Genomic DNA, 26,729 nt, shown 5'->3' on the forward strand with positions numbered 1-26,729 from the left:
GGTGAGAGGATCCACTCTGAGTCAGACCAAGGAGTGTGTTACTTTGCTTCAAGATCCCAAGCACCTGATTGAGTATGCTGGAGTGAGGATCTCAAACAGAAATGTCCTTTTCTGTTATTAATAAACACAAAGCTAAAGTGGCTAAATATATACTATGAAAATCACTGGAAAAGAAAGATCAGATTCCTCCTTCAGCTTTGCAGATTCTTAAATAAAATCATATTGAACTAAACTTCCATGCTGAGTCCTCATCTTTAGTTGAGTATTGGCAAATCACTCTTATTTTACAGTAAAGACATTAAATTTGTCTGGGACACAGTTTGCCTAGACTGAAGAATCTGGTGTTGAAAAGTTTAGTTCAGCAGAGTTTGTTAGATCTGGGAGCTGTTGGATTAATGAAGATGCTGTGTAGGTTTAATTTGCATGACATTGGTGTCTATCAAATGTGATTTTATTGATTTGTAATGCATTACTCCAGAAAGAGTGAGATTAATATGAGTGGTGGGATCTTGGTACTGGGGTTCTTGTGTAGCACACTTTCTTTCCAGAGTTTGAAAAGATAACTGGTAAACACCAACAGGTACATTTAAAAATGTTCAAAATCACTAAACATCAGAGAAATGCAAATCAGAACCACAGTGAGATATTACCTCTCATACTGTCAGAATGGCTAGTACCAAAAAGACAAGAAATAACGAGTGTTGACGTGGATGTGAAAAAAAGGGAAGCCTTGGGCACTGTTCATGGGAATGTATATTGGTGCAGCCACTATGAAAAACAGTATGGAGGTTCTTCAAAAAATTAAAAATAGAACTACTATATGATCCAGCAATTCCACTTCTGGGTATTTATCTGAAGAAAATGTGAAAACATCAGCTTGAAAAGATAGATGCACCCCCATGTTCACTACAGCATTATTCACAATAGCCAAGATGTGGGGAGATAACCTAAGTGTCCACTGAAGGATTAATGGATAAAGAAAATGAGGTATACGTGTGTGTAGTTCATTCAGTTATAAAAAAAAGAGTGAAATCTTGTCATTTGTGACAACCTGGGTGGACCTCGAGGGCATTAGGCTAAGTAAAATAAGTCAGACAGAAAAAGACAAATACTATATGATCTCACTTATATGTGGAGTGTAAAAAAAAAACAACTAAAATTCATAGATACAGAGAGCAGATTGGTAGCTGCCAGAGGTGGGGTTAGGAGTGGGCAAAAATGGTGAAGGGACACCAAAGGTTCAAACTTCCAGTTATAAAATAAGTCATGGGAATGTAATGTACAGCACAGTGACCATAGTTAATAATACTGTATTGCATATTTGAGGGTTGCTAAGGGACTAGATTTCAATAGTTCTCATCAGAAGAAAAAGTTGTAACTATGATGATGGATGTTAGATAGACTTACTGTGATCATTTTGCAATGCATGTATACAAACACTGAATCATTATGTTGTACATCTGAAACTAATTTAACAGTTATATTTAATTATGTCTCAATTAAAAAAATACCTAGTAAACACTGACTAGACCAAAAGAAGTGTTGACCTCAGAATGTGTTTTCTTCACATTATAATCAGTTTGTGAGTCGCCTTTTTTCTCTATTAGCAGTGTTTTTCAAACTATGAATAGTCTGCTGGAAGGGTCATGAAATCAATGTAGGGGGTCATGACCTGCTTTTTGAAAAATGAAATGCAATAGAATAGAAAAAACAAGTACTGTATCCAACTAACCCTGTCAGTTTTTCTTGATGTGTGAGGCTCATTTTGTTCATTGTGAAGAGACTGCCTGCCAACCCCATGTCTGAATGGCTACAGGTTTTCTGTCAGTAATTATTTCAAGTAACAATGTGTCCCATGGAAACTAAGGTCAGCTCTGCTCATAGTACAACAGATTGCACAAGTGCTTTTCCTTGTGACAACCACTGTACTGTGTTATGCAGAAGAAAATGTACCTTCAAGGGTCACACAAATAATTGTTACTGCTCCATGAAGGACATTCTTAAATGCAAAAGGCTTTTTTTTCCTACTGCAAGCTCAAGGCCAAGCGGTCCCACTGGCTAGGTTCATGCTGAAGTGCAGCAGTTCATTGCTTTTGCACCATCATTGCAAACACCAACGCGGTGAAAAGACAAGTAGCATCTCAGTAATTTTGACCTCATGGACACCCAAAAGCATCTTGAGGACCCACAGGAGTCCACAGACAACACTTAGAGAATAGCTGATATAGTAGGAAGGAGATGGGTGTGGGCGTCAGCATTGAGTCCCCATCTGAGCTGGGTGGCATAGAGCGAATGTCTTCATTAGAATGGGCCTAACCCACCCTCAGACTTGTAGTAAAAAGTCAAAATAATGCTTGTGAAATGTGATATTCAGAAAGTGTCAGTCTACTCCTAAACCTCTAATAAGACACAAAAGAGGCTAATTAATACAATAAATCAACTCATTAATATTCAGAAAGAAAAGTCACAACAGTATTAGCATGGGATCTTTTTGAAGGTGGATTCATTTTACTCTGCAAAAGTTATATGGATTAGACAAAAGGATATTTGCATCATGTCTAAAAATATTCATTTTAAAAATTCACTGTATTAGTAGGAATGTAATTACAGTTAGCACCTACCTCTTTAAACAATCCAGGTATGCCCATGGAAATGTGATGGCTGTGAAAATACCATTTCTCCTGTGTCCCAGTGGACTCAAGAGAAATAAAGCTCAGGTCTAAACCATGAGTCTACTGGAATCTAAGCACCCAATCTGGGGTCATATCATGTTAAAGCCAGAAGCCACCTTTGGAACAATGAAGCACAACCTCCATTTTACTCTGAGACAACAGACCCAGAGGAAGTGAAATAACAGAGACAGTATGTGGTTAGAATGTGGACTCCAGAGTCTGATGACACAGGCACAAATTTTGCCTTGGGTTTTAGTCACTTCACCTTAGACAAATTATCTAACCTTGGTTAGCCTCAATTTCCTCCTCATAGTACCTACCCACTGGAGTGGGGGCAGATAATAATGCATGTAAAGCATTTAGCACGGAACCTGGCACATAGGAAGGGCTTGATGAGATTTTGTCATTTATTTATGTTCCTATTATGTGACTTGCCCAAGTGTGTAGGCTCCTGCCTCCCCATCACCTGGTTAGTAATGAAGCAAGAGGAAACAAATATGAAATTCCATCATTAGGAATTAAGCAAAAGGTTTGGAGCTGAATCCCTTAAGAATGTGTTCTTGCAAAATCATTAAGTGAAAAAGCTGAACACTACTGAGTACAAGAATGTGCTTTTGGCACCAGCTGCTGGGTGTGTGCAACATGAATAAGGGTCCTGGTGGTTTATTTTTTCCTAATATCTAAGATAATTACCAATGCAATATTTTTAAAGTTTTTCCCTTAAGTATAAATTCAGATGTATGTTGTTTCATTCCTGGTCATAGTAAGATTTTTAACTACACATACAACCTCTTCCCCCCTTCCATTTTTAAAAAACAAAAATGGTGTCTTACAAAGCCCTTGGAATTCCAAACAGTTGTTCCATTAATGCTACCAGTTTGCCGTACTTCTTTTGACATCCTTTTGGAGAACAATCTTGAGGACCCTTGTCAAACAATCGTAGTAATGACAGTAATAAAAATACAGCTAATTGACTATTTTGAATTCACACCTGTTAAGCATAGATTTAATTTCTGGAAACATCCAAGGTTGGTGACTCCCGATCCATTTTTAAAAATAGTCTTTATTTCTAGGACAGTTTTCACAGGAAAATGGAGTAGAAAGTATAGAGAGTTCCCATACATCTCCTGATCATCCCTGCCGCCAGAGCGCCCCCCCCACCATCAGTGTCCCATGCCACAGTGGTATATTTGTTACAACTGATGAACCTACAATGACATCATTATCACTCCAAATCCATGATTTACATTAGGGTTCACTCTTGGTATATATTCTTTGGCTTTTGCTAAATGTGTAATGACCTGTATCCACCATTACAGTATCATACAGAACAGTTTCACTGCCCTAAAAACCCTCTGTGCTCTGCCTGTTTATTCATTCTTCTGTACTACCCCTGGTAAACACTGATCTGTTTACTGTATCCATATATTTTACTTTATCCAGAATGTCATAAAGTTGGAATCTCATAGCATGTAGTCTTTTTAGATTGGCTTCTTTCACTTAATATGAAATTGAAGTTCTTCCATGTCTTCTCATGGCTTCATAGCTCATTTCTGTTTGGCACTGAATAATCTATTGTTCGAGTACCATAGTTTATCCATTCACTTACTGTAGGACATCTTGGTTGCTTCCAAGTTTTAGCAGTCATGGATAGGGCTGCTCTAAATATCTGTGTGCAGGTTTTTGTGTGGACGTTAAGTTTTTGACTCCTTTGGGTAAATCCCAAGGAGCATGATTGCTGTATCATATGGTTAAGATGGTTTTGTAAGAAACCACCAAATTGTTTTCCAAATGGCCAGTCCATTTTGCATTCCCACCAGCCATGAATGAGAGTTCCCTACTGTGGCCCATTCTCGCCAGCATTTGGTCTTGTCAGTGTTCCAGATTTTGCCCATTATAGTTGGTGTGTGGTGGTATCTTGTTTTAATTTGCATTTCCCTGATGACTTATGACAAGCATCTTTTAATATGCTTATTTGCCATCTGTTTATCTTCCTGGATGAGGTGTCTGTTCAGATCTTTTGCCCTTTTTATATTTGGGATGTTCATCTTACTGAGTTTTAATTGCTGTTTGTATATTTTGAATAACAGTTTTTTGTTAGTATGTGTTCTGTAAATATTTTCTACCACTGTGTGGCTTGTCTTCTTATTCTCTTGATCCTAAACCATTTTTAGGATTAGGAGATAGAATGAAAAACAATGAAAAAAATGAAGTAGGTGACAGGGTGGTGCTGGAGTATACAAATGGTAGAGTAGGCCTAAGCTCAGGGTACCAGTAGAAAAACATGAGAAAAAAAATGTGGAAAGAATCTGATGCCAGAAAAAGACATAATAACATCCACCTTTGGCTGTGATGAGTAATTGGTGCATGACTTGCCTTCCCACTGAAAAACTACAAAACTGAGCAAAATATATGATGCAACTTTTTTCAAGCATTGGGGAAAAGATAGTATAGGATTATGATCCTGCAGAAAAGGGGAACCCCTAAGGAAGGTATGCCTTATAATCACCCCAGATTTCTGCTGTGGTGCAGGGAGGTGGATCCCAAGTGGTATGGTGTCTTGTTGAGCTGAAAGGGCAGAGGATGGATTAGTAGGCTACTGAACAACAAAAAAATTGGGGCAGGTTGCTAAAGAAGAGAAAACTGTTTGGGGGAGGAAGATCCTGGATGTCTGCATGGAGTTTCACATGGGTCCTTGGTTGAGGGCTAGGTTGCATAGGTACAGGGTGAGGCTGTGTGAGGCCTAGCAGAGATGATCTGTTGTGCAGATAAGAGAGCTGAATGGTGATACTAGAGATTGTGCAGTTCTGGGAGATGATGGTGTTCAGGCCTAGTCAGAGTGGAGAGAGACTTCTATGAGCTCCTTCACTGTTCAGGCCAGACTCCAGAAAAGACATGTTTTAGGAGTCAGGAATACATCTTAGTTGAAGGACCAGGTCCCAGGATTAAAGTCAAATTAAAATATACCCACTCTAATAGAGAATAAAATCAAGGCTGACAGGGCCAAAGGGATATATCTGTTATTTAACTGCCTAGCAGAACAAAAATCAATACCCTTTAAAGGAAAACAATATAATCAAGACTTCCTAAAACATATCATCCACAATGCCCAGCATAAAGTAATTATTATTGTGAAAAAGCAGGGAGATCTGACCCTTGATCAAGAAAACCAACAACAAAAACATCAGCAGACTCCAGGATAACTGAAGTTTGGACTAACAGACAAGGATGTTAAAGTAGCTATTATGAATATTCTTCAGGACTTAAAGGAAAATACAATCAGTGGATGGGTGGGAAATCTCACAAAGCAATGGAAGCCATTAAAATAAAAAAGAACCAAGTGAAAATTCTAGAATGGAAAAGTAAAATATCTGGAATTAAAATTTAACTGTAGGGGATTAACATCAAATTGGAGACTTCAGAAGAAAGGGTGACTAAACCTATCATCAGATGAATAGAAATTATCTGATGACTAGAAAGAAAACAGATTAACAAAGTCCCAGTAACTCAATAGGACAATACCGAACAAGCTAACATGTTTAATTGGTAAGAGAGAATGGGGCTAAAAAGTTGAAGAAACAAAGTCCAAAAAATTGCCCAAATTTGGAGAAAAACATGAAGTTACAAATCCGAGAAGTCTAGCAAACCCCAAACAGGATTAAAAAAAAAAAAAAAAGACACATAGGCATATCATAGTCAAAATGCTGAAAATCATAAAGAGATCATCTCAAAACCCACCAGAGGAAATAAAAAACATTCCCACAGAAGAACAGCAATACAAAGGACAGTTGTCTCATCACAAACAATGGAGCCAGAAGACTAGAATGATATTTTTAAAGAGTTGAAAGGAAAGAAAGTCAACCTAGAATTGTTTTCAATTGTCAATAGTCAATACTGTGAAATTATCCATTAAAAATGAAGATGGAATAAAGACATTTTCAGATAAATAAAAGCTGAGAGAATTCATTTCCAGGAGACCTGCACTACAGGATATGCTGAAATAAACTTGTATCCATAGGAAGGAATGAAGAGTACTGGGAATGATAAATATGGAGAGTATATCTATCTTTTTATATGTAATTTTTTTTCTTCCTCTTTTATTTTCTTTGGAAGTTAACTGTTTAAAGTAAATGTAATTATATACTGCTAAAAGATAAACTGAGGCACTTAAAAGATTTGAATAGTTTATTTGAGCAAACATCAATTCGAATCAGGCCAGTGCCAAACCAGAAGTGGTTAGGGGCACTCCACTCTCAGGAGCTACGGGAAAGCTTTTAGTATTTAATTTGCTATAGCTTAATCTATGGCTTTCCTTACTTGGGAAAGCCTAGTTAGCCATTTGTGATTGACTGTCCTTAAGTTTTGCTTTCCTAACCTTGGGCATTTACAGGAATTGCCTCTGACTTCAGTTTTGCTTGTTCACGTTGCCTGACAAAGCAACAGTGCCACCTCAGTCTAGTGACCTATTTGTTACTGACTTTCACAATAGTGTGTGCTTTATTATGTAAGCATATGTAAAATAGATGATAGCAAAAGGGCAACAATAGCAAAAGAGGCTGTAAGTAAAAATTTAATGTAAATGAGATTCTCCAATTTTATATGAATCATTAATACAATATTCTATATAGACTATGATAAGTTAAGGAAGTGTATAGTAATCCCTAGACAACCACTAGAAATATAATAAAAAGTATAAGTAAAAGGACAGTAAGAGGAAATAAAAATGAAATGTATCATATATTTGATTAATCCAAAGAAAGACTGGAAAAGAGGAACACTGGAACAAAAACCAGAGACAACTAAAAACAAGTAACAATTTGGTAGACTTAAAATCAATACGTCCATTTAATACAATAAAAGACAGATTGTCAGGCTAAATAAAAAAATCAAGATCCAACTGTATTCAACCTATAGGAGAGACACTTTAAACATAAAGATTCAGTGAATTGGAAGTAACAGGATAGAAAGGTATACCACACAGATAGTAGGATAAAGCTAGTGTGACCGTATTGCTTTCAGACAAGGAAGATTTGAAGAGAAAGATTATTATGAGAGGTAAAGGGGGATTTTTCTTCATTATAGAAGGGTTAAACAAACATATATAAAATCCCTAATCTGTATGTACCTGTATTAGTTTCCTAGGGTTGTCACAACAACTACCACAAACGAGGTGATATCAACCAATGAAAGTTTATTCTCTTGCAGTTCAAGAGGCCAGAGGTCTGAAATCGAGGTGTGGGAAGGGCCATGCTGCCTCTAGAACCTGCAGGCGGGACTCCTTTCTTGCTTCTTAGCTTATAGTGGTTTACTAGCAGTCTTTCATGTTCCTTGGATTACAGCTACAGCATTTCGGTCTCTGCCTCCACTGGCATATGGTATTCTCTCCTTCTGTGTGAATGTTTTCCCATGGAATTTTCCTAAGTCATATTGAATTAGGGCGTATCCTAATGACCCCATCTTAATTGATTACATTTGCAAAGACTCTATTTCCAAATAAGATCATATTCGCAGATACCAGGGGTCAGTATTTTAACATATTTTGGGCATATAAAATTCAACCCATAATAGTACATAACAACAAAGTGTCACACTACATGAAGAAAAAAGCAAAGTGAGAAATAGACAAGTTCGTTATCATATTGAAGAAATTAACATCTGTCAGAAATTTGTAGAACTAGACAAAAAAAATTGAGAAGGGTATAGAATATCTGAACCTTGATATAATTAATATTTAAATATTCAACAGCTGCAATACATACTTTTAAAAAAGTGCTACTAGGAATGTTCACTAAGATAGACCAAATGCTGATAACATAGGCCTCGACATATGTCAAAAAACAAACATCTTAGATAGTAGAACTGACTGAAATGGAATTAAATCAGAAATCAATAATAATAAAATATCCAGGATAAATAAAATAAAAATATCCAGATATTTCATAATGAAGCCATATCCTTATAGGTAGCTGATGTATTAAAGAAGAAATTACAAAGGAAATTAGGACATATTTTGAATGGAATGATAATGAAAACACATATATCAAAACTTGTGGAATACAGCTAAAGGAGTATTTAAAAATTTATAGTTTTAAGAGCCTACATTAGAAAAGAAGAGTTTAACAACAGTAATCTATGTTCGAACTTAACAAGCTTAAAAAGAGCAAATTAAGCCAAAAGTAAGTAGAAGGAAATAATAGATAAGAGAATGAACCAATGAAAAAGAGAGCAGACAAATGACAGAGAAAATCAAAGCCAAAAGTTGATTCTATGAAAAGTTAATAAAATTAATAATTTATTGGGTGGATTAATCAAGGAAAAAAGAAATTGCTTAAATTAGGAATGAAAGGGGTTATTACTACAAACTCTACTGACATGAAATGAGCAATATGGTAACATCAGCAAAGATGGCAGAGTAAGGGCCTCAGAAAATTCTGCCTCCAGAAAAGGAAACTAATGAGAATTGTCAGGATCAACTTTTTCAGAACTCTGGAGATTAGTGAAGAGCTTACAACAATTCAAGGAGTGCTTATTCAATGCAAGTGGCTGAATCTTGGTAAGAACAGCATGCTTTGTGGTGTTTTAACTTGCCCTATTGCCATTATCCATCCCCAACACCCCCCTCCTCCCCAGCTCTCCATGATAGTCTTGGAAACCAATAGTCTGCAAATGTGAGCTCTTGGAAAACACTGGGGAACTTATTGGTTCTAAGCATTTAAGGAAATCCCTATCCAATCATTAGGTGATCGCTAAGACAACTAAGAGACTTTAGAAGCAACACATGACAAAGAATACAGACTTAATGAAATGCAGGAAAACCACTAAATAAATAGCAAGAACAAACAGTCACAACAACAAATCCTTGGAGGGGAGGGGGGATCAGGGTTCCACAGAGCCACACTATATTAAGTGTCCAGTTTTGAACAATACACACAAAATTATATTAAATGTCCAGTTTTTATGATACAAAGAAACAAGAGTGACCCATATGTATGTCCAGGGAGAGGAAATCCCAGGGCAAAATACCTCTAAAAACCAAAATCAGTCAAAAAGAGAAAGTTTAAAACCCATTTATTGCTCACAAACTGCAGTCCAGGGCCGTCTCTTTCCTCTGCTCCTGAAGAAGCCAGCAAGCAAGCCAGCCCCTCCCTTTAAACTCTCAGGTTCAGATATGCCCTGGATTGCCCAGGTAATTACCCACTGACATGGAGATGAACTTCTCTCCACCCCTGAGGACATGCAAATGCACTAAAACGAGGCCAGATATTCTGGAAATGTTACAAATTTTACCCACACCATATATAAGAAAAAATAGAAACTGTCCCTGAAGTGCAAATGTTGGGACTTACTAGACAAAGACTTTAAATCAACTATTTTAAATAGGTTTAAAGAACATTAGGAAACCAAGTCTAAAGAAATAAAGGAAAGTATGTGAATTATGTCTCTCTAAATAGAGAATATCAGTAAGGAGATATAATTTGTATTTACTTGTTTTGAGATTTTTTTTTAACTAAATTCCAGAGTTGAAAAGTAAACAAGTGAAAAATTCATTAGAGGGACTCAACAATGGGTTTGAGCAAGCAGACGAAAGAATTTGTGAATCTGGATATGATCAATTGAGATTATCCAATCTGTGAAACAGGAAAAAGAATAAAGAAAAATGAGCAGAATTTCAGAAACCTGTGGAAGGGACACCAACAAGCATACCAACCTACATGAAAGGGAGTTCCTATAGGTAAGGGGCAAGAGGGAGGGCAGGAAGAATATTTGAAGAAATAACAAAGGAATAAAAATATTGCACTGGAAAATAACAAAAGATGGCAGTAATGGAGAAATAGAGGAGCAACAAAGATGTAAGACATAAGTAGCAAATGGCAGATGTAAACCTTACCAGTAATTTAATGTAAATGGATTAAATGCTCCAATTAAAAGGCAGAGATTAGTTGGGTGCATAAAAACCATGATCTGAGACTATATGCTGTCTACAAGAGCCATACTTCAGCTTCAAAGACACAAACAGGTTGAAAGTAAAAGATGGAACAAGAGATACTATACAAACAGTAACCCATAAGATATTACATTTGGGTAATAAAACAAGTCTCAATAAAATTTGAAAGACTGAAATGATATAAGTATATTTTCTAGCCACAGTGGAATGAATTTAGCCTGTAGGTGTTAGTAAATATCTACTGCATGGAATTTGATAACCAAAGTATATGTCCCTCCTTGCTGTCTTGACTGTGAAACCAGCCCTTCCCAACTTCTCCATCTGGAAAAAGAAGTCTACAAATATTCTGTCCTGAGTCAACAGGCCACCTCATCCACAAGAGCTAGCTCATAGGGGACTTCATAGCGTTTAGTTCCTGGGAACTGCTCTATTCTTTCCATCCAGAGGCAGCATTACAGAGTAGGAAATGCTTGGTTTCTGGAATCAGGCTGGATGCCAGTATCAATTGTCTCAGGTAAGTTACTTTCTCTAAGCCTCAATTTTCTCATCTGTAACATGAGATAATTACACCTACTTCAAAGATTTACTGTGACAATTAGAGATACAATGCATACATGTTAATTTCCTTCATCCTGTCTTCCTCCTCCCCATGCAAACACCATTGCCAAAGGAAAGAGAACAAATGGGGTAAGGGTCCTGGAAGAATAGAAATAGGGCAACCAGGAATTAGAATGCTGAGTAAGGCAATCCTGAGCTAGAACTTCAGCACTATTTTGTATAAAATATGTGACTTTCATTTGTAAAAATGTCTATAAAGACTTCTGTCTTGTAGTTTATAAGGGTTGTAAGAGATAATACAACTGACTCATCTAACGCAGAGTAGGTGCCCCATCTAGCGCTGAGTAGGAGCTATTGCTTTTAGCAGTAGTTTAAGACATCTTTACCTTTTCTCCTTTTTGATGCTCACCCTGTCCCCAATGCAAACTCCAGCTAACTCCTTCTCAAATGCTTTCTCTGCTCCCCATCCTTTTGTGGGGGGGGGGGGGCGGGAACAATTCTCTCCTCCTGTACACCCACTTTTCCTGCACTCAGACCAGAGAAGGGGGAAAACAGAGCGCAAAGAATTAGAGAAAAACCTAAATAAACAATTTTGAGACAAATGTTTAAGTTGCAGTATTGTATGTGTCTGTGTGAGAGAAAACCTTTGTTAAACTGGGATGTCTTCAAACCTCAATAGGAAATAAAAAACACCAAAGAGATTCACTAATTCAAGCATGGGTGTGTTACGGGCTCCAGCCTTCCAGGGATCCTACGTAGATAAGCCAGAGCCCAATCAGGGAAGAGGAAGGAAGGATTAAAAAAAAAAAAGAACCTTTTGTTCCTACAGTTAGTTTTTAAAGTCCTGTCCTGACAGCCTTTATTCGCGGGGCAGTGGGGACATCTCCGGTCTGGATGTGTTCTTCGTAGGTAGGGACTCCCTGCAGGCGCGTTCATGCAGAAGCCCAACTGGGTCCGAGGCTCCCCACTTGCCACGTCGGTCCCCTCATCCGCAGAGTGGGCCTAAGATCTCCCTGCTAGTAGTGAGGATAGAAACCCCGAGCCTCGCGCCCACCCCGTGGAAGCCATCGGTGGATCCAGCGTTGCCGACCTGCAACTAGCTCGCGCCACGGGCCGCCCGGTCCCCCGCGGGCACCCCGCGCCCCGCCCCCGCGCCCACGTGACTTCCTGGAAGGCCGCGGAGGCCGCCCTCTGCCCCGCTCAGTTTCGTTTCCTCTGCCTCTGCCCGAGTGCAGCAGTTTCACCCTCAGTCCCAGCTCGTCGCGTCAGGAGCGCCATGGCTGAGCTGATCCCCCTGGCCGAGGAGCTGTCGTGCTCCATCTGCCTGGAGCCCTTCAAGGAGCCGGTCACCACTCCGTGTGGCCACAACTTCTGCCGGTTATGCCTGGACGGGACGTGGGCGGTCCAGGGCCCGCCGTTCCTGTGCCCGCAGTGCCGCGCGGTGTACCAGACGCGGCCGCAGCTGCACAAGAACACGGTGCTGTGCGCGGTGGTGGAGCAGTTCCAGCAGGCCGAGTTGGCCCGGGATTTGCCCCCCGACGGCTGGACGCCGCCTTCCCGCTCCACGACCCCGAGTCAGGCCAGCCAGGTGGCCTGCGACCACTGCCTAAAGGCCACCGCCGTCAAGACGTGCCTCGTGTGCATGGCCTCGTTCTGCCAGGAGCACCTGCGGCCGCACCTTGACAGCCCTGCCTTCCAGGACCACCCGCTGCAGCCGCCTGTCCGCAACCTGCTGCGCCGCAAGTGTCCCCAGCACAGCCGGCTGCGGGACTTTTTCTGCCTCCAGCATGGCGAGTCCATCTGCCACATCTGCCTGGTGGGGCACAAGACCTGCTCTACTGCGTCCCTGAACCAGGCCAGCGCTGACCTGGAGGTAAGGGGTGCCAGGTGCGGGCACGCCGAGGGGCAATCTGGGCCTGCAGTGTTGTTCAGCGCGCGCGACTGTGGGCATCATGCACGGCCTTCCCTGGATCGCCTGGGTCGGGAGGCTGGGACTTGCAGGGCCTGAGACCCGGGGCAGGGGCATCCCCCAGGATAGAGTAGAAAGGGTTGGGAAGAACGTACAGTCCTCCTCTATCGTCCGTGGTCCGCCTTTCCCTCCTCTCCCCCTCCCCCACTCCCACCCACCCATTTTACAGAGGGGACCACTGAAGACACAGGTGATGTTGCTTGGCTTAAGCTTTGTACTTCTCTGACAGCATTTAGTAGAGCATTTTGAACCTCAAGTATGAGCCCCTAGGTTACCTCTGTTCCCTCATTAAATCCTGGCAGCACCCAGGAGGTAGGTATAATTAGTTCCATTTTACAGCTGAGGAAACTGGAGGTCAGAGAAGTTAATTTAGCCTGAGGTAATCCAGTAAGCAGCCCAGCAGGCATTAGACGTCCAGCTGGTTTGACTGCATGGTTTGCCCTTTCTCCCCGTGGACTAGCCTCGTATCTACGTCTACAGAGTCCAGAGCATGGGACATTCCTGGAGGCTTGAGATCATGTCCGCAAAAGCCAGAGATTTTTCTAGTGAGCAGGGAGGATTATTATTGCTGGGCAGGGTGGGCAGAGTCCCAAGAATCCTTGGGTAGGGCACAGCATGATTAATGGTGAATAAAATCTTTCAAAATACAGGGTTCTGGGATGCACACTAAGAGACAGGGAGGCCAGAGTCTCACACATAGTGCCCTCCATCTGGGCTGTGAGACTTGGACCACAGGGTTTGGCTCCTGGACCTGAGTCCTCGTCAATAAAGGGAGGACGTGGGACCGGTGGATTGCTAAGGGGCCTTCCAAGCCCATGGTGCTTTGGGCTCTGGAGAGCTGAGCTGTGTGGGAAATTCGTCCTAGGCAGGCCCCAGCCTCAGGCAGCATGGCTGGTTGACACGGCTCCGACCAGAGCTGGTTGTCGAGACCTGGGTTTAAAAGGTCCAGCTGCTTCCTCCCTGGGAAATAAAAGGGGACAATAACAGTACCTATCTCAGAAAGTTATCAGGAGGATTGAATGAGGCCATCTATGAACAGCGTTTCACAGTGAATGCTCCCGAAGAGCTGCCTGTATCATGTCTGTTACTCTGGCCCAGGGTAGAGGAGAGCTGGTTGGGGTGGAGGCTGTCAGGCTGGTGGAGGCTTCCCCGATCTTTGCTGCAGGATGCAAGGGTCTGTCTTTGAGGACTGGGGCAGCCTGGTCCTACCAAAAGGCCCTTCTAGAAGTTCTTATCCGTGGAGGCAGCAAGCAAGTAGAGGGCAGGGGGCTCCTTCATCAGGCCCAGAGGCACAGCTCTCATGGCCTCTAGGCCCCAAGCTGGAGTCCTCACCCAGTCTGTGCAGAGCACTCTCTGAAGTTTAACCCTTGTAGTGTGCCTTCCCGCCATCTCCCCACTCCCTCGCTGTCCTCGCTGGCTGAGCCCTTTAAGCAGCCTCCTTTTCCAGCCCTGCTGCTTCTCACTACTGGTGGCAGGACCAGCCCCAGCTGAGCAGTGCCCCAGGCTTGGGTGGCTGGCTTGTCTTAGCCACTAGCTGGGCGCAGTCTTAGAACTCTGGTTTGTCCCATGTGGAGCACCCAAATCTGCAGTGTGTGAAGGGATCCTCAGAACTTTACGAAGTTCTCTACCCTTGATTAGGGGATTGTCATGACTATCAAAGTCCTTGGGCCACTTTCATTTTGTTCGGAGCCATTTGGGCCCCTCTCCACCATGAGAGGACTGTCACATGTGTTTGATTAATGGTGAATAAAATCTTTCAAAATACAGAGTTCAGGGATGCACACTAAGAGTGGCTCTGGGAGGTGAGTCAGTTGTCAACCCCCAGTGTTCTGAGTTCTCTTATGCTCTGAGACCTGTGAGGCTGGGTCTGCCTGGGACTGGCCTTCTGCCCTGGGCCCACAGTTTATTTTGGCCACTGTTAGAGGCCAGGTCAAAGGACACTGTGACAGATGTCGAATCTGAAACATCATGAGTGACTTGGGCTTTTGGGGTCAAGCTAGTACGGGCCTTGGTCTCTGCTTCCAGCTCTTACATATGACTGTCACGGGGTTGTTCAAATCCAGATTCAAGGTCAAATTCAGACCTGAATATCTCTAATGGAGTGGGGAAGCAGGAAAGTAGAAGGGAGGGCCAGAATATGTTGAGCCAGCTAGTTAGGGGAAGTAAATGTTTTTTTCTAGAAATTTCCAGTATGCTCAGTTTGGACACTAGACTGTATTTGTAACACCAGTTAATAGTGATGTGACCTAGGGGAAGCCACTTAACTACTGTTTTTTAGTGTGGGTAACTCCTACTTCTTAGTGTTCTTAGCTTTAAATAAATTAATACATGTAAAGTACTAGAACAATGGCTGGCTGAGAGTAAGTCCATGATGAGCACTAGCTGCTATTATTTGAGTGGTGAGGTTGTTCTCTTCTTTACCGTTTCTATGCCCCAACATTTCACTTGAGCAAGGAGGTAGGAGACTCAAATTTTGATTATGAAAATGTATAGAAGTAGTAAGAGACCCCAGATGACATTATCTTCCTTCATGCATAATTTACTTTTGTTTCTGGTGGTGGCCAGGGACCTAGCAATTCTGAGTCATCTTAATTCCGTGTCAGGGATTGAACTGATGGTGGGCTGGCTCATCCTTATTTTCCTAGGGTGGAGTTCTTGGAGATCTGCCTGTGGGGCTTACAAGTGAGCCTTGGACTCTGATGTTTGTCCTCCTGCCTCCCTGAGGCTGATGTACAACAGAGACTCTCCCAGCTGGCTTCCGGGATGTGATGGCTCTGGGAGAGCAGCCCCAGATAGCAGCCTTATCTCCCTGGGGTTCCTCCCACATCTTGGCTCTAAAGTCCTTCCCTGCTTTGTTAGCTTTCCATTATCTTTTAGCAGATTCCTCCCAAATATTCTGTCTGTTTCTGTGGTTGTTTGCAGTGGGAGGGTAGGTTTGCATGATGTTGCATGCTATCACCGTCCCAGCTCGTTTTGTCTGTGTGACTATGGCAACCTTGCTCTCCTCCTCACCTCAGTTTCATCATCTTTAAAATGGGTGCTAGTGAAGAAACTCACAGTAATACAAGCTGACATTCAGTTTGTCCTTACTGAGATTCAGGCTCTGTGCTGAGAACTTAACATTGTTTCAGTTAATCCTCCTACCAGCCCTGTGAGGTGGGGGACAGTTGTTATCTATTTCGTGGCCAAGGAAAACAGGTGAGGGGCTTTTGGACAGCTGGGAATAGGGACTAGAATCCTGGTCTGGCCAGCTCTGAATCCTGTGCTTCTAACTACTATAATGTTCCTCTAAAAGGAGGAAGGGAGGCAGAAAATAAGACAATACTTCAAAAAGCTGTAAGCAGGCAAGACATGGGGTGGCAGGGGAGGCAGAAACACCATGGGAGAGCTTCAGCATGGTCCCTGGTGTGGGGTGCTGGCAGGGGCTGGGCTGAGGAGCTTTCTTACCCTGGTTTGCTTCTTCCGCAGACCCAGCTGAAACATAAGCTGATCATCATCCACAGTCAGATCAATGGGGCAACGCGAGCGCTGGAGGATGTGAGAGCCAGGCAGGAGGCTATGTGGGTAAGTGGCAGGGCTTGCCACCACTGGCCTGGCCCTCGGGCCTCCCATGGCCTCCAGGCAGGACAGGCAGGATGAGCTCAGCTCTGATCTCTGCAAGGCTCACGTTGGCTTCACTCAGTGTCAGACCTTAAACATCAACCTTGTGAAACATGCAATCAGATATGTGCCCAGCAGAGAGCCTTCACAGACTCATACTGAAGAACACCTACAAGCCTGCACTTAGGGTGGGGTGGGGGAATCACTAAAACCTGGGATTAAAAAGTAATAGTATAAAAAGTGGTTATGGCTTAAGTGGGAGAAAAAATAGGAAGCTGAAATGTATGCCCACGAGAGTTGCATCTATTTATGTAAATGCAATATATTGGTTCTCTAGAGTTGCTGTAACAAATTACCACAGACTTGGCTTAAAATTACAGAAATGTGTTCTCTCACAGCTCTGGAGGCCAGAAGTCCAAAATCAAAGTGTTGACAGGGCCACATTCCCTCCAAAGGTCCTAGGGAGAATCTTTGTGGCTTCTCCCAGCGCCCAGTGGCTCAGGCGTTCCCTGCCTTGCGGCTGCACCACTCCAGCCTGTGCCTCTGTCACCTTCTGTCCTCACGTGGCCTCCCCTTTTCTGTGTGTCTCTTCTCTCTCCAGTAAGGACACTTGTCATTGGATTTAGGGCCCACCTGGGTCATCCAGGGCGATCTCTAAGATTCCCATCTTAATTACCTCTGCCAAGACTTTTTCTAAGTAAGTCACATTCGCAGGTCCTGGGATGTGGACATCTCTTTTTGGGGGCCACCATTCAACTCATTCCAGAAACTGTAGGAACAAAAAGCCTGGAAAGAAGTATAGTAAAAGGAGAGGGGTGCAAGTGTTGGAGTAGTAGGATTAGACATGGTTTTTTCCCTCTAGTTTTCACAATTTTTATAAGGTTTTTAACACACACACACACACACGTGTGTGTGTGTGTGTATGTGTGTGTGTATAATATCTTTTATATTAAAGTATGATTAAGTTTCCTGTTCTGGAGCTGCGGCACCTGCTTTATTGAAGCAGCTGTGGCTTAATCAGGTGAGATCTGGGTTAGAATACCAGCTGTGGTACATACCAACCTGTGATACTTTGGTCTTGTCAGCACATCTCTAAGCCTCAGTTTTCCCATGTGCACAATGGAATCAAGACTTCTTTCTGAAGGTGACTGTGAGGCTTCAGTGAAAGAATGCACATGGTGGGGTGAGGGCGGTGAGCAGGCTAAACTGCTAGCAAAGAGAACCCAAAAATTCAGGGACTGAAATAAGAGAGAAGTCTCTTTTGCTCACTGGGACCTGAGTTCAAGACAAGACCTGAGCAACTCAGACTAGTGGGATCGTTCTGCTCCATGTGATCATTCAGGGCTCAGGGTCTTGTTTTCCTGTTGCCTCACCACCCCACAGGGTGTTTTCCTCATGTCTTTGGTTGCAGCTGGGTCACCGTGACATCTCTGTTGGAGTCTGTGAAAAGGGGCACAAGGAAGAAGAGTGTTGCACACATCACTTTTGCCCCACTTTCTTTCTCCCTTTTTTAATCCCCCTTCCTCTCTTCCAAAAGTGACCACTATCCTGAATTTATTCACTCACTCCTATGTGTGTCTTTATACTTTTATTATGCATATGTTATTCCTTTAGCAATAAATACTCTGTTCCATTTGTTTCTAAGTTTTATATAAAGAGCATCAAACTATATGTCTTCTGCAAGTCATTTTTCTCTCATGGAAATTTATCCTCACACTGCTCTGGTTCATTAATTTTTATTGCTGTTTAATATTCCACTCAGAATAATTTGCAGTCTGCATATCCAGTCTCCTATTGATCGACATTCAGAGTGTTTGCAGAGTTTTGCTTATTCGCACAATGCTGCTTATAAGCATTCTTGCGTCTGTCTCTGGGGCAGGTGTCTGAGAAATTTTCTAGAGTATCTTCCTTGGGTCGGTTGTTGGATCACAGGGTGTGAGTACCTTCAGATTCACTAGATACTGCCAGATTGCCCTCCAAAGTGGCTGTATCCATTTGTACTCACATGAAATACAGGTAAGAGGTCCTGGTGCTGCATGTCTCACCAACGTGTGGTACTGCAGGCCGAGCTTTGCTGCCCATCTGATGGATGCCCTGTTGTCTTGGCCCTCTCAGGATGCTGCGCACAAGAAGATGGAGCAGCTTAGACAAGACTACATAGAGATGAAGGCTCTCATTGATGCTTCAGAGGCCAGCTCGACACAGAAGATAAAGGAAGAGGAGAAGAGGGTCAGCAGCAAGTTCGACAACATTTACCAGATCCTCCTCAAGAAGAAGAATGAGATTGAGATCCTCAAGGAGGAGATTGAGCTTGCCCTGACTGAGGGGGACGAGTTTGAGTTTCTGGAGGTGGGTCTTGATGAGGACATCATTGGACACTCTGCCTGGCATGACAGTGTTGTTTATAGGTGCCCTGGGGCCCTTAAGGAGTTGGGGTGTAAGAGGTCATTGGAAGCATCCCCGACACACGCACAGTATCCATTTTCTATGCTGTGTGACAACCAACCCCAAACTTAGTGGCTCAAGAGAACTTACCTTTGCTCTCTCACGCTTTCTATGCTCAGGAGCCTGAGCATGGCTTAGGGGCCCACAGGCTGCAGTCTGAGTGTCGGCTGGCCCGCATTCCTCTTGGGGCTCAGAGGTAGTTTCCAAGCTCAGGTTGGTTGGCAGAATTCAGTTCCTCGTGCGGGACTGAGGCCCCTGCTGTCTTGCTGGCTGTTAGCCAGGGTCTCTCAGTTCCTAGAGGCTGCTGTGGCTTCCTGCCATGTAGCCCTCTCTAAACTTGGCAGCTTGCTTCTAAGCCAGCAGAGAATTTCTCCCTCCAGAAAGGCCCAGGCCCTCTTTTAAAGGCTTTTACTTGGGTAAGTCAGGCCCACCCAGGATAATCACCTTTTTGATTAACTCAAAACCAAAAGACTTGGGTCTTAATTATATCTGCCATATTCCTTCAATTTTTCCATATAAGGTAACCTACCCAAGAGCGATATCCTTTCGTAATCACCATCCTGCCCATATTCAGGGGGAGGGGATTATATATGGTGTGTTCCCTAGGGCAGGTGGGAACCCTGGGAGCCAAGATTTATGATTCTGTGTCGTCTTCTGCATAAGCCTCCACTCCCTTCCCCCCATCCCTCCACTGCACCACCTCTGGAAGTGTCTTTCTAAAGCAGAGACACCCCTCCGCCCTATCTTCATGTTATTTAGTGTGGTCCCCGAGGCCCTGGGTGCTGGGCCCTGCCTTTGCCGGCAGCCTCGTCTCTTGTCCCCCAGCCCTGCCTGGTGCCCTGACTGCAGCAGAGCACTCACCATTCCCCAGGCACACCTGGCATTGGTGGGGACGCCACGGCTGACCGTTGCCTAATAAATCCTGTCTTTCTTGGGGGGCCGCTCCACTGTCCCCTTGTCTTGGGTCCTGCTAGTCTGCTGTTGCTGGTGTGGTGTCCCAGGGTGTGTTATACCCGCTGTAGCCCTCCATAGCAGTGTTTTAGGCGGGCTTGTTTTCATGTCTGTTCAGACTTCTGGGAGGGGCCCACCTGCCCTTCCTCCTCCTGGCATGTCTGGTGCTTAGAAGACTGCCTGGCATGTCGGTGTTCCAGTGAGCCCCATTGACTGGGTGATGGGCCAGGACACCTCAAAGGCCCCGATTCCTTGTTCAGCTCCTGCAGAGGGTACATGAGAGACTGGTAACCTCTTATGCCTGCTTGGACTTTTATCCTTGCCTCAGCCGGATGGCATTAGCTTTCCTCTCAGTTACTTAATTCCTGTTTATTGGAGTAGCTGCCTTGAGCTCTCAGAATTCTGCATCTGCGTCTGGATAACTGAATGACCTGATTTGGTCTCAGAGTTTGGGGCCTTCCGTAAGACCCTTCTTTTTCACTGATGTGCCTTGGCTGAATTGTGCACCCCTTGAGGTATCCTGTGTTTTCAGAACACATGTTCACATCTGGTCCTTAGAGTGGATGGTCCTGAGTCCCCTGTCCTTTTTCAGCCATAGCTGGAGGGGCTGAAGGGGCATTACCCCTGGGGGTCAGGAGACTTTCAACTTTGTCCCTGCCACTAATTAGCAGCATTGCTGGCAGGAAACTTGTTATTTCTTGGCTTCAGTGTTCCCATCTGTGAGGTGAGTGACCTCTGAGGGCCCTTCCAGCTTTAGATCACTGTGTCGTAAGTGCCACTTCACGACCTCTGGCCTGTAGCTGGGACTTAGCACCTACAGGCACAGGGAAACTCGTCTCAGGATTCATGAGGCTTGAGCTGAGCCCTGGCTTCACTGGTGCTGCCTGAACTAACCCCCTGGCTCATTCCAGAAAGCGGCAAAACTGCACGGAGTCTTGACAAAGCCAGTCTACGTCCCCAGGATGGAGCTGAATCACAAGCTGATACACAGTGTCTGCCAGGGCACCACGGACCTCAAAAACGAGCTGAAGCAGTATATAAAGCAGGTCAAGAAGGCTGAGGAGCCCAGTGGCTCAGGTGACCATTAACAACCCCCACCCTCTCCCTCTGGGACCCTGAATTGGGATGCGTCCCCTCAGCATTTTGGGTGGGAGAGAGGGTCTTGATCCAGAGCACTGGGCCTGGTTTCAGGAGTCCTGGAACCTCTAGGACTTGCATCTAGGAGGTAGTGGGGAGTCTTTGCCTGATTCTAAGGTTGTAGCCATTCTTCATAAAAACATTTTTTGGGGCTTGGTGTTAGGATGGGACTTGCTGAGTGGGCTCTTTGTGTCTGGGATCTTGAGGCTGACTCAATGGGTTTTGACTCTGGGTTGTGGGTGTATTTGGTGGGGTAATGGCTAGTTTTGGGGCCAGAGAAACCTGGAATTCCTCCTTGACACCCACTTTCCTTTCTTCTATATCCAATCCTTCAGCAGATTTTGTTTCTTAATATCTCCTGACTCATTACATTGGTCCCACTGCTGGCCACCACCTCTCCATTGCCATCAGTGGTGGTAGCTTCCTAAATAGTCCTCTGACCACTCCTGCTGCAGTCAGAGCTTTTCAGGGTACAAGTTTGACCTCTTAGAACCTTCTCCATCCACCCTTTCCAGAGAATTTTCATTGCCTTTAGATTGTATACTAGACTCTTGACCATGGCCTACAAGAACCTGCCTGGGCAGGCCTTGTCTGTCTCTCCAGCCCTGAAGTGCCCCCTCATCCTGTGCACCTCTTTGCATTCAGGTCCCAAAAATATATAAGTTTTCCGCCACAGGACCTTTGTACATGCTCTTCCCACTGATTAGAAGGTCCCTTGTAGGTAGACACTAGGAAGCATTTTCTAGATTATATATTCACCAGTTAACGCCTCTTATCCTTTGAAGATCTGTTGAAATATTATATTTCTCAGCAAACCCCCCCTGTCACCACTCCCTTTCTCAGACTAGGTTCCAGGATCCTTATCATCCACTGGGGCCTTCTGCACAGCTGAGTTTACTTTTCCTTGTCATTCCTGTCTGCTTCCCCCACCAGAGTGTGACCTCTGTGAGGCTGGGGGCTTGGCCTGTTTTTTCCAACACACTCTCCCCAGTGCCAGGCACATAGTGAATCTTTGCTGTGTGATCTAGGGGGTGAACTTGAATTTCTGCTTGGCAAACCAAGTGTCCTTGCAGAAGGGCCTCTGAAACAGGTGTGGCCAGGCTCTATAGTAGAGGGTAAAGGTGTCGATGAATTAGCCGCACATATTTATTTCCTGATACATCAGTGATCACTGGTCTTGGGGAGGAGGGGTGAGAGAAAAAGAGGGAAAGGAGAGGAGCTACCACTACACTCTAGGCGTCTTGATCTCATCACTGTGAGCAAGGGTAGTCAGCCATGTTGTGTTCTGGAGGACACAGAAGCTCAGAGAAGGTTCAGAGGTCATGGAGCTAGGTGCTTTTGGAGAAAAGACTTGACCCCAGTTATATTGGAAGCCAGAGAAGAGAGTGAACATACCAAAGTCATCTTCTGTTACCGTATTTCTAGCTCTTGTAAATGACTGGATGGGGAAGGTCACTGGAAATTGTCTTCTTAAACCCTTTACCTGCCTGCTTATGGCAGTGCCGGCTCCTAGGTTTGGTTTGGAAGAACCGTGTAAACTAAGCCCTTCTTCTTTGGCACAGGGGACCCTGGAGAGCATGGCCCAGAGCCCACGAGCAAAGCGGCACGCCCTGTGAAGAAGGTCCAAAGTAAGTAGCCCCACCACTGTCCCCAGGGCGACAGCATGCCTGTGGCTGGCCAGTGCTCTGACTGAGGTGCTCTGAGGGGTCGCTGCTCCTTCCAGATGGGTACAGCCTGTCCCAAGTCTCCAGGGGGCCCCAGTGCATCTGGAGATGAGTGTGCTGCAGCACCACTGAGCAGACGTTGCAGGAGCTCCTAGGGCACTTAGCTGGACTGGCCCATTGGCCAGGGTGCCGAAGCTTGCTTGTCTTGAGAACTACATGACACCCCAGTTCTGGCACTCGGGGACAGCCCCTGGAAGAGGCTGGCAAGGCAGTGGTCCCAGAAGAGCAGAGGCTCAGCCTCACTCATAGCTCAGAGCTGTTCAGCCTTGAGTTGAGATGTGCCTCTGCTGTCACCGCGCTTCCCGGCCTTGTTTCAGTATTGCCCTCCTCTCCCCGGCCCCCCATCCATTTAAGAAATATTTTTTTAATTGCCGCCACCCATGATATTTTATACCACATGTATACTGTGTATCTGTTATATTCTGTGCTTTTAGGCATAAAAAGAGTAAGATTTTCTTCTCCTCCTCCCCCTGCCAAGAATCCATTTTTGCCCCTTGGAGGGTGATACCACCCTTGTTGAGGTAGGCATGTGCTGATGGCTTGGGGGCTGGAGAGAAGAAAGGTCCTCAGTTTTCTCATCTGTCAGATCTGGACCATAATGATACTGACCTTGTAGGATTATTCTGAGTGAGGTTTACATGGACACTGATGGTGAAGGCTCTTTAGAGGCCATAAATACGCCACCGTTGGCTGCTCCTGCTCCCCTGAAAGGTCACTAGGAACCGAGGAGCGTTGCTCCCCCCTGGGAGGTTGGGGAGAAAACTCTGGGTGTGTTTTGCTTGTGGTGACTTGCTTTCATGTTTAGGTTGTCTTTGGCAGACAAATGTGTGGCATTGATCCCCGAGTGGAGTAGAGTCCGGGACCAGGATACCTGGTGCAGCGGCGGAAGGGAGCCCCCGCGAAGCCGGGAAATGTGGGTGGGCACTTGGTGTGAAAAGGGAAGTGAAAGAGTAGGTGGAAAAAATGCTGTGACACTGTCCCCACTCCTCACTGCAGCCCGTCATGCAGGGGTGAGCTGGGGGTGCTGGCCGAGGCTGACCTGGGGAAGCAGGCAATGGATGGTGGGCCAGGGGGCAGGGGGAGGGGACTGAGACCCCGGAGAATTGTGACACCAGGGAGGGGCCTGTGCCCCCAGACCCACCCCCAGCCTGGGCCCTCCGGAGGTGCAGGTGCAGTGGGGATGGGCGGGAGCAGAAGATGAGGAAGTGGGGTTAAGTGAGGTCACCTTCTGAGAAATGGTACTGAAGTAGGAGGAACAGGGAGTCTTGCGGGGCCAAGGCTTGAGGGTGATGTGAAGTGTCCTGTCGACGGGTGGGGTTGAGATCCCAAGCACCCCTTTGCATTCTGCAGTGGGGAAGGTGGCAGAGGGAGCCTGAGATCTTCCAGCCTCTGTAGACTTGAGCAGGCATGGGACTCACCCAGGGGCCTTGTAAAACAGCTTGCTGGACCCCACCCCTGGACTACAGACTCAGCAGGCCTGAGGTAGGGTCCCAGCATCTGGATTTCCTGCAGATTCCCACATGATAGGGATGCAGCTCGTTTGGGGACCCGTTTTGAGAGCTGTTTTTTTTAAATTAAATATCATTGATACACAATCATATGTTGGTTTCAAATACATAACACCATTGTTCAACATTTACCCATATTATCAAGTTCTCACCCCCTCCAGTGTGGTCACAATGTGTCCTCAATGTGGTAAGATGTTACAGAGTCATTAACTGTCTTCTCCATGCTGTACTACTGTCCCCATGACCAGCTTGTATTGTGATTGCAAATTACTGTGCCCTTGAATCCCCTTCTCCAACCCCTCCCTCTTGGTAACCACTAGTCCCTTCGGTGTCTGTGAGTCCGCTGCTATTTTGTTCCTTCTGTTTTGCTTTGTTATACTCTAAAATAAGTGAAGTCATTTTGTATTTGTTTTTCTCTGCCTGACTTATTTCACTGAGCATAATACCCTCTAGCTCCATCTATGTTGTTGCAAATGGGAGGATTTCTTTTCTTTTTATGGCTGAATCATACTCCATTGTGTATATGTACCACATCTTTATCTATTCATCTACTGGTGGACACTAAGTTGCTTCCCTATCTTGGCTTTTGTAAATAGTGCTGCGATAAACAGGGATACATATGTCATTTTGAATCAGGGATCTTGTTTTCTTTGGGTAAGTTTCTAGGAGTAGAATTTCTGGGTCGAATGGTATTTCTGTTTTTAGTTTTTTGAGGAACCTCCATATTGCTTTCCACAGCAGTTGTACCAATTTACATTCCCACCAACAGTGTAGGAGGGTTCCCCTTTTTCCACATCCTCGCCAGCATTTGTTTTTTCTTGTATTTTGGATGTTGTCCATCCTAACTAGTGTGAAGTGATATCTCATTGTGGTTTTAATTTGCATTTCCCTGATGATTAGCGATGTGGAGCATCTTTTCATGTGCCTGTTGGCCATCTACCTGTATTTCTAGTTTGGAGAAAGTGTCTGTTCAGGTCCTCCACCCATTTTTTAATTGAGTCATTTGTTTTTTCGGTGTTAAGGCATATGAGTTATTTATATATTTTGGGTGTTAACCCCTTATCAGATAAATCATTTATGAATATGTTCTCCCATACTGTAAGATGCCTTTTAGTTCTGCTGATGGTGTCCTTTGCTGTGCAGAAGCTTTTTATTTGATGTAGTCCCATTTGTTCATTTATTTATTTATTTATTTATTTATTTATTTATTTATTTATTTATATTTTTATTTTATTTATTTTATTTTATTTTTGAGAGGGCATCTCTCATATTTATTGATCAAATGGTTGTTAACAACAATAAAATTCTGTACAGGGGACTCAATGCACAGTCATTAATCAACCCCAAACCTATATCTCAACAGTCTCCAATCTTCTGAAGCATAACAAACAAGTTCTTACATGGTGAATAAGGTCTTACATAGTGAATAAGTTCTTACATGGTGAACAGTGCAAGGGCAGTCATCACAGAAACTTTCGGTTTTGATCACGCATTGTGAACTATAAATAATCAGGTCAAATATGAATATTCGTTTGATTATTATGCTTGATTTATATGTGAATCCCACATTTCTCCCTTATTATTATTATTATTATTATGTTTAATAAAATGCTGAAGTGGTAGGTAGATGAAAGATAAAGGTAGAAAACATAGTTTAGTGCTGTAAGAAAGCAAATGTAGATGATCAGGTGTGTGCCTATAGACTAAGTATTAATCCAAGCTAGACAAGGGCAACAAAACATCCACAGATGCAGAAGATTTCTCTCAAAACAGGGGGGGTGATGTTCTAAGCCTCACCTCTTGATCCCCAATTTCTCACCTGATGGCCCCCCTGTGACTGTGCCTGTCTTAGGTTGTTCCTCCCTTGAGGAATCTTACCCATCTCTGGCTAACCAGTCATCTTCCGGGGCCATACAGGGAAATGTAAAGTTGGTAAGTGAGAGAGAAGCAATATTGTTTGAAAAGGTTAGCTTTTTACTTCTTTGCAGATTTATGCCCTGTGGCTTTTATCCCCAACATTTGTCTTGAGGTATCTTTACCACTTGGAAGAATTATGATACTCGGTAATTTCGATATGAGGTACGAATTCTACTTAAGTGTTATAATTAGGAAGGAAGAAGAAAAGCTAGAGAAGTAGCAGATGGAAGAAAACATGGGAAGATTGATTATTTCTTTGACATATCTTCTTGTAGAGTAACATAAGCATGTATAGGTTTTAAA

At 44.0% G+C, this 26,729-nt stretch overlaps 1 protein-coding gene across 2 annotated transcripts in view; it reads left to right on the forward strand.

Annotated features, from left to right (window-relative positions):
* Positions 1-12,060: 12,060 nt before the first annotated feature.
* The window catches only part of TRIM25 (tripartite motif containing 25), a 29,901-nt gene continuing 15,232 nt past the window's right edge, over positions 12,061-26,729 (forward strand). Inside the window, exons 1-5 of one of the 2 annotated variants that reach the window (XM_036999018.2) lie at positions 12,064-13,048; positions 16,613-16,708; positions 18,860-19,093; positions 21,052-21,217; positions 22,840-22,905. In XM_036999018.2, coding sequence (XP_036854913.2) covers positions 12,452-13,048; positions 16,613-16,708; positions 18,860-19,093; positions 21,052-21,217; positions 22,840-22,905 — 1,159 coding nt within the window. In that variant the 5' untranslated portion in view covers positions 12,064-12,451. Of the gene's footprint in view, positions 13,049-16,612; positions 16,709-18,859; positions 19,094-21,051; positions 21,218-22,839; positions 22,906-26,729 lie in introns of both variants that reach the window. The other variant, XM_036999019.2, reaches the window with a different exon arrangement.

Source organism: Manis javanica, chromosome 4, assembly GCF_040802235.1.
Source record: "Manis javanica isolate MJ-LG chromosome 4, MJ_LKY, whole genome shotgun sequence".
NCBI classification, from domain to species: Eukaryota; Metazoa; Chordata; class Mammalia; order Pholidota; family Manidae; genus Manis; species Manis javanica.